At 51.2% G+C, this 10,066-nt stretch overlaps 1 protein-coding gene across 1 annotated transcript; it reads left to right on the top strand.

Moving 5' to 3' along the window:
* The first annotated feature begins 8,401 nt into the window (after positions 1–8,401).
* Positions 8,402–9,829, top strand: NHLRC1 (NHL repeat containing E3 ubiquitin protein ligase 1). Its single transcript, XM_080806401.1, has one exon. It carries the CDS (start codon positions 8,467–8,469, stop codon positions 9,652–9,654), a length of 1,188 nt encoding a protein of 395 aa, XP_080662527.1. The 5' UTR covers positions 8,402–8,466; the 3' UTR covers positions 9,655–9,829.
* The last annotated feature ends 237 nt before the right edge of the window (positions 9,830–10,066 follow it).

Genomic DNA, 10,066 nt, shown 5'->3' with positions numbered 1-10,066 from the left:
AGTGTGTGTGTGTGTGCGCGTGCGCTGTTGGTAATGGGGAAGTTTATAAACCCCTTCAACTTTGATGAAATCTACAAACACTCTCCCCGGAAATATGTCATAAGCAGAACACTGAGAAAACTTCCTTGGGCTTCAGAGCTGTCGACCTCCCCACCACTTCTGCCCCATGTAGGAAGTGCCTTCTTCGATGCTCTCAGCCACTGGTCTATTCTAAGGCAGTTAAATGGGAGTCTCCAGTCTCACAATGGTCCTTGCCTCTCTGCGACCTGCCCCCATCCAGAGCATGGGGTTCCAGAACCCATGACCACCCGACTCCGCCTCTGTAGCCCGTCAAATGAACCAAGGATGGACAACTGACTTGAGTTGGGCCAATCTGATTCTCTTCAGGGATTGTCAGGATTGTGGCCGGAAAAGCAAGGTAGCCGCTGAGAGGAGACACAACTGAAGTGTGGCCCCAGGGACTGCAGAGCCACCACAGTCCACCACCCAGTCCACCACACGGATCAGCGTGCTCTGGTCCGCGGAGAGAGAAGTGGAGATGGGTGCTGGAGAGGGGTCCCCGGTGTTCCGGGTTTCTGTTTCCCCCCCTTCCTAAAGCCCAGCTGCACTGGGGAGAACGCCCCATGTCCCTCTGATACAGACCTCTTTTCTCTTTCTTGCACCCAAAGAATCTTAAATAAAATTGAGATATTTTATGTAGCTGATTTTTTTTTTTTTTTTTAGAGATTTATTTATTTGAGAGAGAGACCAGGGGGAGAGGCAGAGGGAGAGGGAGAGACGCAAACTCTCCACTGAGTGCAGAGTCCTACGCCGGCCTCCACCCCATCACCCCGGGATCATGATCCAAGCCGAAATCTAGAGTCTGGTGTTCAACTGGCTGGAGAGACCCAGGCACTCCTGTATGGGTTTTGTTCTTGTTGTTTGTTTTTTTACTTATTATGTGCCCTCATTGGGAGAATACTGACCTTTTAAAAAGTCTCAAATGGGGGTGCCTGGGTGGCTCAGTGGGTTAAGCCTCTGCCTTCGGCTCAGGTCATGATCTCAGGGTCCTGGGATCGAGCCCCGCATCGGGCTCTCTGCTCCACGGGGAGCCTGCTTCCCCCTCTCTCTCTGCCTGCCTCTCTGCCTACTTGTGATCTCTGTCTTTCAAATAAATAAATAAAACCTTTAAATAAAAAAAAGTCTCAAATGGTAGATACACTATATATAGTTCTAGAGCTACTGAATTGTTCCTAACGTTTTCTAAAAATGACTTTTATTTAATTTTGGATTTTAAAGAATAGCTTTGCTGAACCTCTGTGCCCTGCCAACAGCGATTTACAAAATGCCTGCCCTAAGTAGCAGGCACACATTCACGAGCATGTGCAGTCAGTGTTTTCGTGGCAGGCGGGACAAAACAAGAAAAGTGTGTAACAGTCTACTTGGATGGGTGTGGAAATAAAAATACAAAGCTTTTCAAAGCTTTATCGCCTGCCTGTGGTGAGCTGGAGATTGGGTTGTCTAAAGGGTTAATGGTGTGGGGACCACAGAAGGTTGCCTGAAAGAGATGTGAGGGCTACTGTCCCATACAGGGGATTTCTGGGCAAAAGAATAAAGGGACAAATAAAAACATGACCCACAGAAGTAGTCCAAATAAATTTTTCCCATTTTTCACTGCAGTGCATGCCCGTCATTGTTTATTTGAATAAGGAAGAGTGATTCAGAAATGTTTATGCAAATATGTATATATGTATATGGTACACTTTCTTTGAAGGTCTGTCTTTTAAAAAAATAAAAATGGTCGGGGCGCCTGGGTGGCTCAGTCATTAAGCATCTGCCTTCAGCTCAGGTCATGATCCCAGGGTCCTGGGATCGAGCCCCACATCGGGCTCCCTGCTCCGCCAGAAGCCTGCTTCCCCCTCTCCCACTCCTCCTGCTTATGTTCCCTCTCTCGGTGTGTCTCTCTCTGTCAAATAAATAAATAAACTCTTTTAAAAAATTAAAAAAATAATAAATAAAAATGTCTTTCCTCCTGACAGCTCTGACTTTCCCTCCCTTCTTATCTGATGTGCTTTCTTTTTCATCAAGTGTTAACATTACAAATTCACCAGAGTGGCTGAGTTGATGGGGACAGGATAGAATTCCATATACATACCTTAAAGCTCAAAGTCACTCTGCTGGGTTTCAACAAACAGCCACATCCCAGTTTTGTTCATTGTGTGTCGCTTTTATGCATGAACTGAAAAGATACCTCTAAAAACCTGTGACCCCTGGGACGCCTGGGTGGCTCAGTTGGTTAAGCAGCTGCCTTTGGCTCAGGTCATGATCCCAGAGTCCCGGGATGGAGTCCCACATCGGGCCCCTTGCTCAGCAGGGAGCCTGCTTCTCCCTCTGCCTGCCACTCTGTCTGCTTGTGCTCACTTTCGCTCCTCTCTCTCTCTCTCTCTGACAAATAAATAAATAAATAAATCTTTAAAAAAAATTAAAAAAATAAAAACCTGTGACCCCTAACCACTGGTCTTAACAGACATTTGTTTCACTATTGGTTTTTTTTTTTTAAAGATCTTATTTATTTATTTGACGGACAGAATTCACAAGTAGGCAGAGAGGCAGGCACAGAGAGAGGGGGAGGCAGGCTCCCTGTGGAGCAGAGAGCCCGATGCGGGGCTCGATCCCAGGACCCTCTGATCATGACCTGGGCTGAAGGCAGAGGCTTTAACCCACTGAGCCACCCAGGCGCCCCTCAGTGTTGGTGTTTAACTCTAGGAGCTCGAAGGAAGATAATCAAGGGAAGTACTTAGCAATAAAATAGACCATGAAACATTAACACTTATTTATATTGAAATAATAATAAAATAATACTTTCTCACGGCAGACAAACTCAGGAAACACAGGAACGTCTAGAGAAGAAACACAAAAGTAGCCGAATCCTATCACTAGAGAGAATGACTGCTAATTCTGTGTTGCATTTTCCTGTTTGTCTGCTCCCACCTGGGGAGGTTGCGGACGCGTGTACGTCTCTGCCAAGTTGTGATCCATTCCGACCTGTACTGTATCTTTTCTGTCTTCTCTGCTGTTTCATCTGCCCTTCCCTCATGTCACTAAGGATTTTTGAAAAACAAGATTTTTTTAAAATAGCTTCATCACGTCCTACCATATGGCTGTACCGCGATTATGTAATCTTTCCCCCCCGAATAGATTTGTCCAGAAAATGTAAGTAGTCTTGCGTGTGCTAGAGAAAGATGGACGGATGACTGAAGGCGGTCCTGTTCCAAGGACGCGTGGGCTCTCCGGGCACGGGCTGCACACGGAACGTCATTCTACAGTGTCCTAAGCCTGCGTTAGGGCCGCGTGCGGGGAATGGCCACTCCCACCAGGAGCGAGGGTGACACCACTCAGCCAGAGCAGGTGGGAAGAGGAGAGAAGACCGAGGATGGCACCCTGCGACACCTTTTTAAAATCGAGAAACATTAAAACGTCCAGGTTCCCGTTGCCCACCGTATGTCCCGGCTCGTTTTCCTGCAGGCGCTCCAGACATCCGAGCTTGGATCAGCGTTCCCACCTCCGCCAAATCTCTCGCCCCTGAGAAAGCACACACAGCGGGCACGAGGGACAAAATCAGAGAGCTGGTCAGAGTGGGTGCCGGAAGACAAGACGGCCTGGGGGAGAGCAAAGCCGGAGACATCCCCACAGCCCGGGGCAGCGTCCACGGAATCACAGGCTGGCCCGAAACTCAAACCTGCCCAGCGCGAGAGGGACTCAGGTTGGCAAAGGGTACTCTCGCTCTTGGGGGCTCGTAAGCCCGTGCAAAAGCTTCTGCTGTCTTTGCTCCTTCTTTAGAAGGTTGTGCATCTCCTCCCTGATCGAGATGCTTCTTTTCTATGGGCTTTTTCCCCTTCCTTTCTTTCCAGTCACTGTCAGGTACAGACTGGGATGTAACGGCGTCATTGGAATCATTCCAGGATTCCTTCGAAACTGCACGTGAGTGGCATATCTTGCCACACTTGCAAAGCTAGGAGTCCATGCGCCTGAGCACGAACTCCCTCCTACGATTCATCAGCCTCACCTCTGCTGCAACCACCCTGAGCTAGGTCCCCATTTCCCCTCCCCTGCCAAGTGCTACTCCGCACACAGGTCAGCCCCTGACTGCAAGTTCTGCTCTACAGATCTTTTCGCCCCATACCCCTCAGCATTCTAGGTAGAAGCAGGAAGGCATGGGCAGGCCCTTCCAGAAACTTCTAAGTGAGGCATATTGGAGGGAAGTGTGGGGGGAATTCCATGGAGATCCAGCCACGAGGGAGGAAAGATTCATCATAGGAAGCTCCAAATGTTAGAGTCAGACTCAGGGCATTGCTTTTGTTAGTCAGCGTGTGTATGCATGCATGAGGATTAGACTCGATAAGGTATTTGAAAAACCTATCAGCATTGACTCTAGAGATAAGCAACATGTTTAGCACAGTTCCTGGATAAATGCTACTTTAAAATAAAAAAGCATTTATTTATTTGAGAGAGACAGAGAGCATGAGAAAGAAAAAACGAGCATGAGCAGGAAGGAGGAGCAGATGGAGAGGTGGGCTCCCCACTGAGCAGGGAGCCGGATGCAGGACTCAATCCTGAGATCCTGGGATCATGACCTGAGCCAAAGGCAGATGCTTCACCCACCTGAGCCAACCAGTCGCCCCTAAATGCTACTTTTTAAGATTTTATTTATTTATTTGACAGAGAAAGAGAGATCACAAGTAGGCGGAGAGGCAGGCAAAGAGAGAGAGAGGAGGAAGCAGGCTCCCTGATGATCCTGATGTGGGGCTCGATCCCAGGACCCTGGGACCACAACCTGAGCCGAAGGCAGAGGCTCCAACCCACTGAGCCACCCAAGCGCCCCTAAATGCTACTTTTTAAACAATGTTTCCTATAATACTAGAGAATCTTGAACAAGAAGGTACAACATCTGGGTTGAATACCTGTAAGTTGCACCCTTTAAGCATTCATCTGATCATCCTTCCATAAAACGTTTGTTGGGCTTTTTCCGTGTCTTAGGTGTATGCTAGCCATTGGGGATAAGGTGTCTCACAACAGCAGACGTGGTTCTTGCTCTCCTGGGACTTTATGTTTCCCAGAGATAAGAGCAAAAGAAGGAGGGGATGAAGATAAAGAGGAATTTGGGGTTTGTACAAAAAGGAAAATTGGACTCTATGTTTTGGTAAAGCAGAAAGACAGGTGGGGAGGGAGGGACTGGCTGGGTTAGGTAGAGAGTTTGTATTTCTTTCCATGGAGAGGCAGCAAACTATGGAGAAAATGGCATCTAAGGGTGCCCAGTTAGAACGTGGAGATCCTCAACTGTGGGACTCAAACATCCACGTTTTTCCTTTGGAAGCTCTGTGTAATTGAGAAAACCTGAACTCCCGGTCCAATGCCCCAAACAGATGTCCACACTTACGTTGAGCGTCAGAGTCTTGACAGTACGTCATTGGGATGGATGGTCTGCGTGCGTGCCACCGTGTTTTCCAGAACCACTGTGCTGTCTAACCACCACGTGGTAGAGCGATTACTGCTAACGTTCTTAAATAGGTCGGATTTATGGACGCTTTTTCTGGTTTGCCTCACGGAAGGCCTCTGCCTTTTGGTGCAGTACTCCCAGTTACCCCGCAGGGGGCAGCAAAGGATAAGAAGAAGTGGGAGCCCCAGGCGGCCCGAGAATCGCACGGAAGGGTCGGCTTGCCGCTCTGCCGTCACTGAGCCGCGGTCTTTGGGCCCATCTCAAAACGTGGTCAGAGCAGAGGCGAGTTACAGGAAAGTCGCGGCTCAATGAAATCAGTCTGGAAAGCATCTCGGGAAGGCAATGTATTAGAGCACAGACTTTATCCATGCAGCAGCCGCCAGCCACGTGCGGAAACCGAGCGTTTCACGTGGGGTCTGTCTGAATCAGGATGTGCTGTGAGTGTAAAACACACACTCGATTTTACTTAGTACGAAAAAACGGCCGTCAAATTTTGTTAATAATCTTTATAGTGGTTACATCTTTAAATGATATTGTGTGGGGTATTTGGGGGTTAAATAAAATATGCATCAAATTAATTCCACTAGTTTCTCTTTTACTTTTTAAAGGGTGGTTCCTGGGGGGCGCCTGGGTGGCTCAGTGGGCTAAGGCCTCTGCCTTTGGCTCAGATCATGATCTCGGGGTCCCGGGATCGAGCCCCAAATCAGGCTCTCTGCTCAGCGGGGAGCCTGCTTCCCTTCCTCTCTCTCTCTCTGCCTCTCTGCCTACTTGTGATCTGTCTGTCAAATAAATAAAAAAATATTTTTAAAAAAATAAAAATAAAAGGTGGTTCCTGGAAATTTTAATATTATATATGTGGCTCTCATATATTTTTTTTTTCTTTTTTTGGAGAGAGCGAGAACAAGTGGGGAGGGGCAGAGGGAGACAGAGATTCTTAAGGAAGCTGCACGCCTAGCAGGAGCCTGACATGGGGCTCGATTTCAAAATGATTTCATGACCCTGGGATCAATGACCTGAGTCAAAATCTAGAGTCAGACACTTAACCGACTGAGCCACCCAGGGGCCCCTCTGCTCTATTACACAACACTACCTCTAAAAATTTGGAACTTTTGGCATCCTGAATGTATTTCTTCCCTTCCTTTGGTTTGTTTTTGCTTTTTTAAGTACACTGCACCCCCAACACGGGGCCGGAACTCAGCACTCTGAGATCAAGAGTTGCATGCTCTACTGACTGAGCCAGCCAGGCTCCCCCTGAATGTATATATATATATATATATATATATATATATATATATATATATGTATTTTTAATTTTTTATCTATTTTTAAAAGATTTTATTTATCAAAGGAAGAGAGAGTGAGCGAGAGAGTGCACAAGCTGGGGGAGCAGCAGACAAAGGGAGAAGCAGGATCCCTACTGAGCAGGGAGCCCAATCCCAGAGCCCTGGGATCATGACCTGAGCCAAAGGCAGACGCTTAGGCGACTGGGCACCGCCCCCCCCAGCGCCCCTGAAATGTTTTTCTTGACTCAAAGATTACTTCAGGAAGTAATTTCTATTTGATGTGATTTTAGTTACATTAAAGCTCCCCTCAGGGGCCTCAAAGGGGATACGAATCCCGTTTTCTCAGAAGTCTAGCAAATAAGAGGATGAAGGTGATAATATAATGATTTAAAATGAAGGGAAGTGATCTGGTATGTGGTCTTGTAAAATTCATGTCCATGCAAGGCATTGTGGGGAGGGATGGGGAAGACCCGAAAGATGAGAAACGGTAGCATCACAATGGATTCCTGAGGGAGCTCATGTTATCTCCCGTTTGCAGACCTCCAAGCATTTGGTACAGGGTCTCTGTTTTCGGCCTTGCCTGAAGCGGGAGGAACCCCGCCTGGTGCTGACCGGAAGGGACGGCAAGTGAGTGGTTTTCAAACTTAGCTGCCCATTAGAATCACCCGGGGAGCGTTAACGAATTGCAGCTGCCCAGACCGCACTCTGCACCGGCGAAACCTCCCGAGGAGGCCTGGGTATTCACCACGTGCCAGGTCTACCGAGGCCGAGAACCTCTGCGATGGGGGGGCTCTGCAAACAGCCGGGCTTCAAATCCCAGCCCGGTCCCTTCCTGGCCAGGTGACCCCGGGGACCCATACTTAGCTCTGTGAACTCTACACCACAAAAGGGGTGAGGAAAATAACAAGCCCTTTATAGGATTGTGCTGAGCTTTAAAGAAGCTAATCCAAGTCAGCCACTTAAGAGAAGGCAGGCGCGGATTATGAAGTGCTGTAGCGACTAGGACCGCCAGCGTTCTCATTTCATATGCCTCTGGCTGACCTTCCCAGCCCCGGCTCCCCCGTCGGGCACTCATTCACCTAGACCGTGTCTTCTACTGTCCTTCATCACGGCTTTGTTCATACGCGAATTCCTTTTTACGAGTATTCACGAAGCAGCTACTTTACGACAGGTGTGAGGAAGGCAACAGGCACACCGGCCTCACCCCCTCGGTTTTCCCCTCACGGGTCTGCGTTTCCCAGTCAGATCCTAAGGGTCACGAGCTGTGAGACCGCGCTTTGTGCCTGGCGCGCCCTAGCCCGCAGCACCCAGCGCCCAGCACCCAGCGCCACCGGCTGGAGACTGCAGGGCACCACCGCCGGAACACGGCGTTCTAGTTCCCGCCTTGCCACGTACAGCCTCGGTAACCGGGAGCAAACCCCGCGAGCTCCCCCAACAGCTGCGCTTCCTCGCGAGTCCGGGGGCGATGACCCGCCCATACCGTCGCGACGTCGCGTGGATACAGCTCGCAGGCGTCCACGCCCGGGCCCTCCCGCGTCAGTACCACGCGCGCCCACCAGGGGTCAGCAGACCGCGCCGCCCGGCGGCTGCGCGCTGGACCCGCGACGTCAGCACCGGCGCCCCGCCCCGTGACCGTGACCGAACGCGGCGTGCGCACGCGTCGGCCCCGCGGACTGGCGGCGGCCCGGGAAGGCCGGCGGCCGCGCGATGGGGTCCGAGGCGTCGGGGAGCGGGCCGGCGCTGCAGGAGCTCGTGCGCGAGGCCGAGATCAGCCTGCTCGAGTGCAAGGTGTGCTTTGAGAGGTTCGGCCACCGCCAGCAGCGGCGCCCGCGCAACCTGCCCTGCGGCCACGTGGTGTGCCTGGCCTGCGTGGCCGCCCTGGCGCACCCGCGGACGCTGGCCCTCGAGTGCCCCTTCTGCCGCCGGGCCTGCCGGGGCTGCGACACCAGCGACTGCCTGCCGGTGCTTCACCTCCTGGAGCTCCTGGGCTCGACGCTCCGCCCAGGCCCCGCCGCCCCCCGCGCCGCGCCCTGCGCCCCCGGGGCCCTCACCTGCCACCGCGCTTTCGGAGGCTGGGGGACCCTGGTCAACCCCACGGGCCTGGCGCTGTGTCCCAAGACGGGGCGGGTCGTGGTGGTGCACGACGGCAGGAGGCGGGTCAAGATCTTTGACTCCGGGGGAGGGTGTGCTCACCAGTTTGGAGAGAAGGGGGAGGCTGCCCAGGACGTTAGGTACCCGCTCGACGTCACCGTCACCAACGACTGCCATGTGGTTGTCACCGACGCCGGCGACCGTTCTATCAAAGTGTTTGATTTCTTTGGCCAGATCAAGCTCGTCATTGCAGGCCAGTTCTCCTTACCTTGGGGCGTGGAGACCACCCCTCAGAACAGGGTCGTGGTGACTGATGCGGAGGCAGGCTCGCTGCACCTGCTGGAAGTCGACTTCCCCGCAGGGGTCCTTCAGAGGACAGAGAGGTTGCAAGTTCATCTGTGCAGTCCCCGCGGGGTGGCCGTGTCTTGGCTCACCGGGGCCATTGCTGTCCTAGAGCACCCTTTGGGTCTGGGGAGCGCGGTCAGCAGCACCACGGTGAAGGTGTTCAGCCCGACTATGCAGCTAATCAGCCAGGTGGATAGCTTCGGGCTGAGCCTCTTTTTCCCCTCCAGAATAACTGCCTCGGCCGTGACCTTTGATCACCAGGGGAATGTGATTGTTGCTGATACTTCTGGTCAGGCTGTCGTATGCTTAGGAAAACCTGAGGAATTTCCAGTCCTGAAGCCCATCATCACCCACGGTCTTTCCCATCCGGTGGCACTGACCTTCACCAAGCAGAATGCTCTTCTCGTGCTGGACAGTGCAGCCCATTCTATAAAAGTCTACAAAGCGGACTGGGGGTAAAGGGGTGCGGTGCGGGTCCTGGGGTCTGCAGGCACAAGCCCTGGAATGCCACTAATGTATTGTTTAACCTTGGATCAGTTAATCTCATCTCTCCAACAGGGATCATTCTAACTGCCTGGCAAGCTTACAAAGGTGGAGGTAATTATTAAAGAATAATAATAAAGAAATAAATCTACCATTTATTGAGTATGTGCTTCCTGTGCTGGGAAATTTGCAAATATTCGCTTGGTGTATTCTTACAGCTGTACGCAGGGAGGTAATGTCTGTTATTAATCCTATTTAGAGATGAGGAAAACAGAGACCCAGAGAATTCAAGTGATGTTCTCAAGATCACATTTATTTACTGTGACAGTCACGATGGGAATTCAACTCGGACTCCCCAACCCCTTGCTCTTAAATAACAACAGATATG

This window comes from Martes martes, assembly GCF_963455335.1.
Source record: "Martes martes genome assembly, chromosome: 6".
Taxonomy (NCBI): domain Eukaryota; kingdom Metazoa; phylum Chordata; class Mammalia; order Carnivora; family Mustelidae; genus Martes; species Martes martes.
The sequence above is the reverse complement of the archived record's forward strand: the minus strand, read 5'-3'. Positions and strand labels throughout refer to the sequence as shown.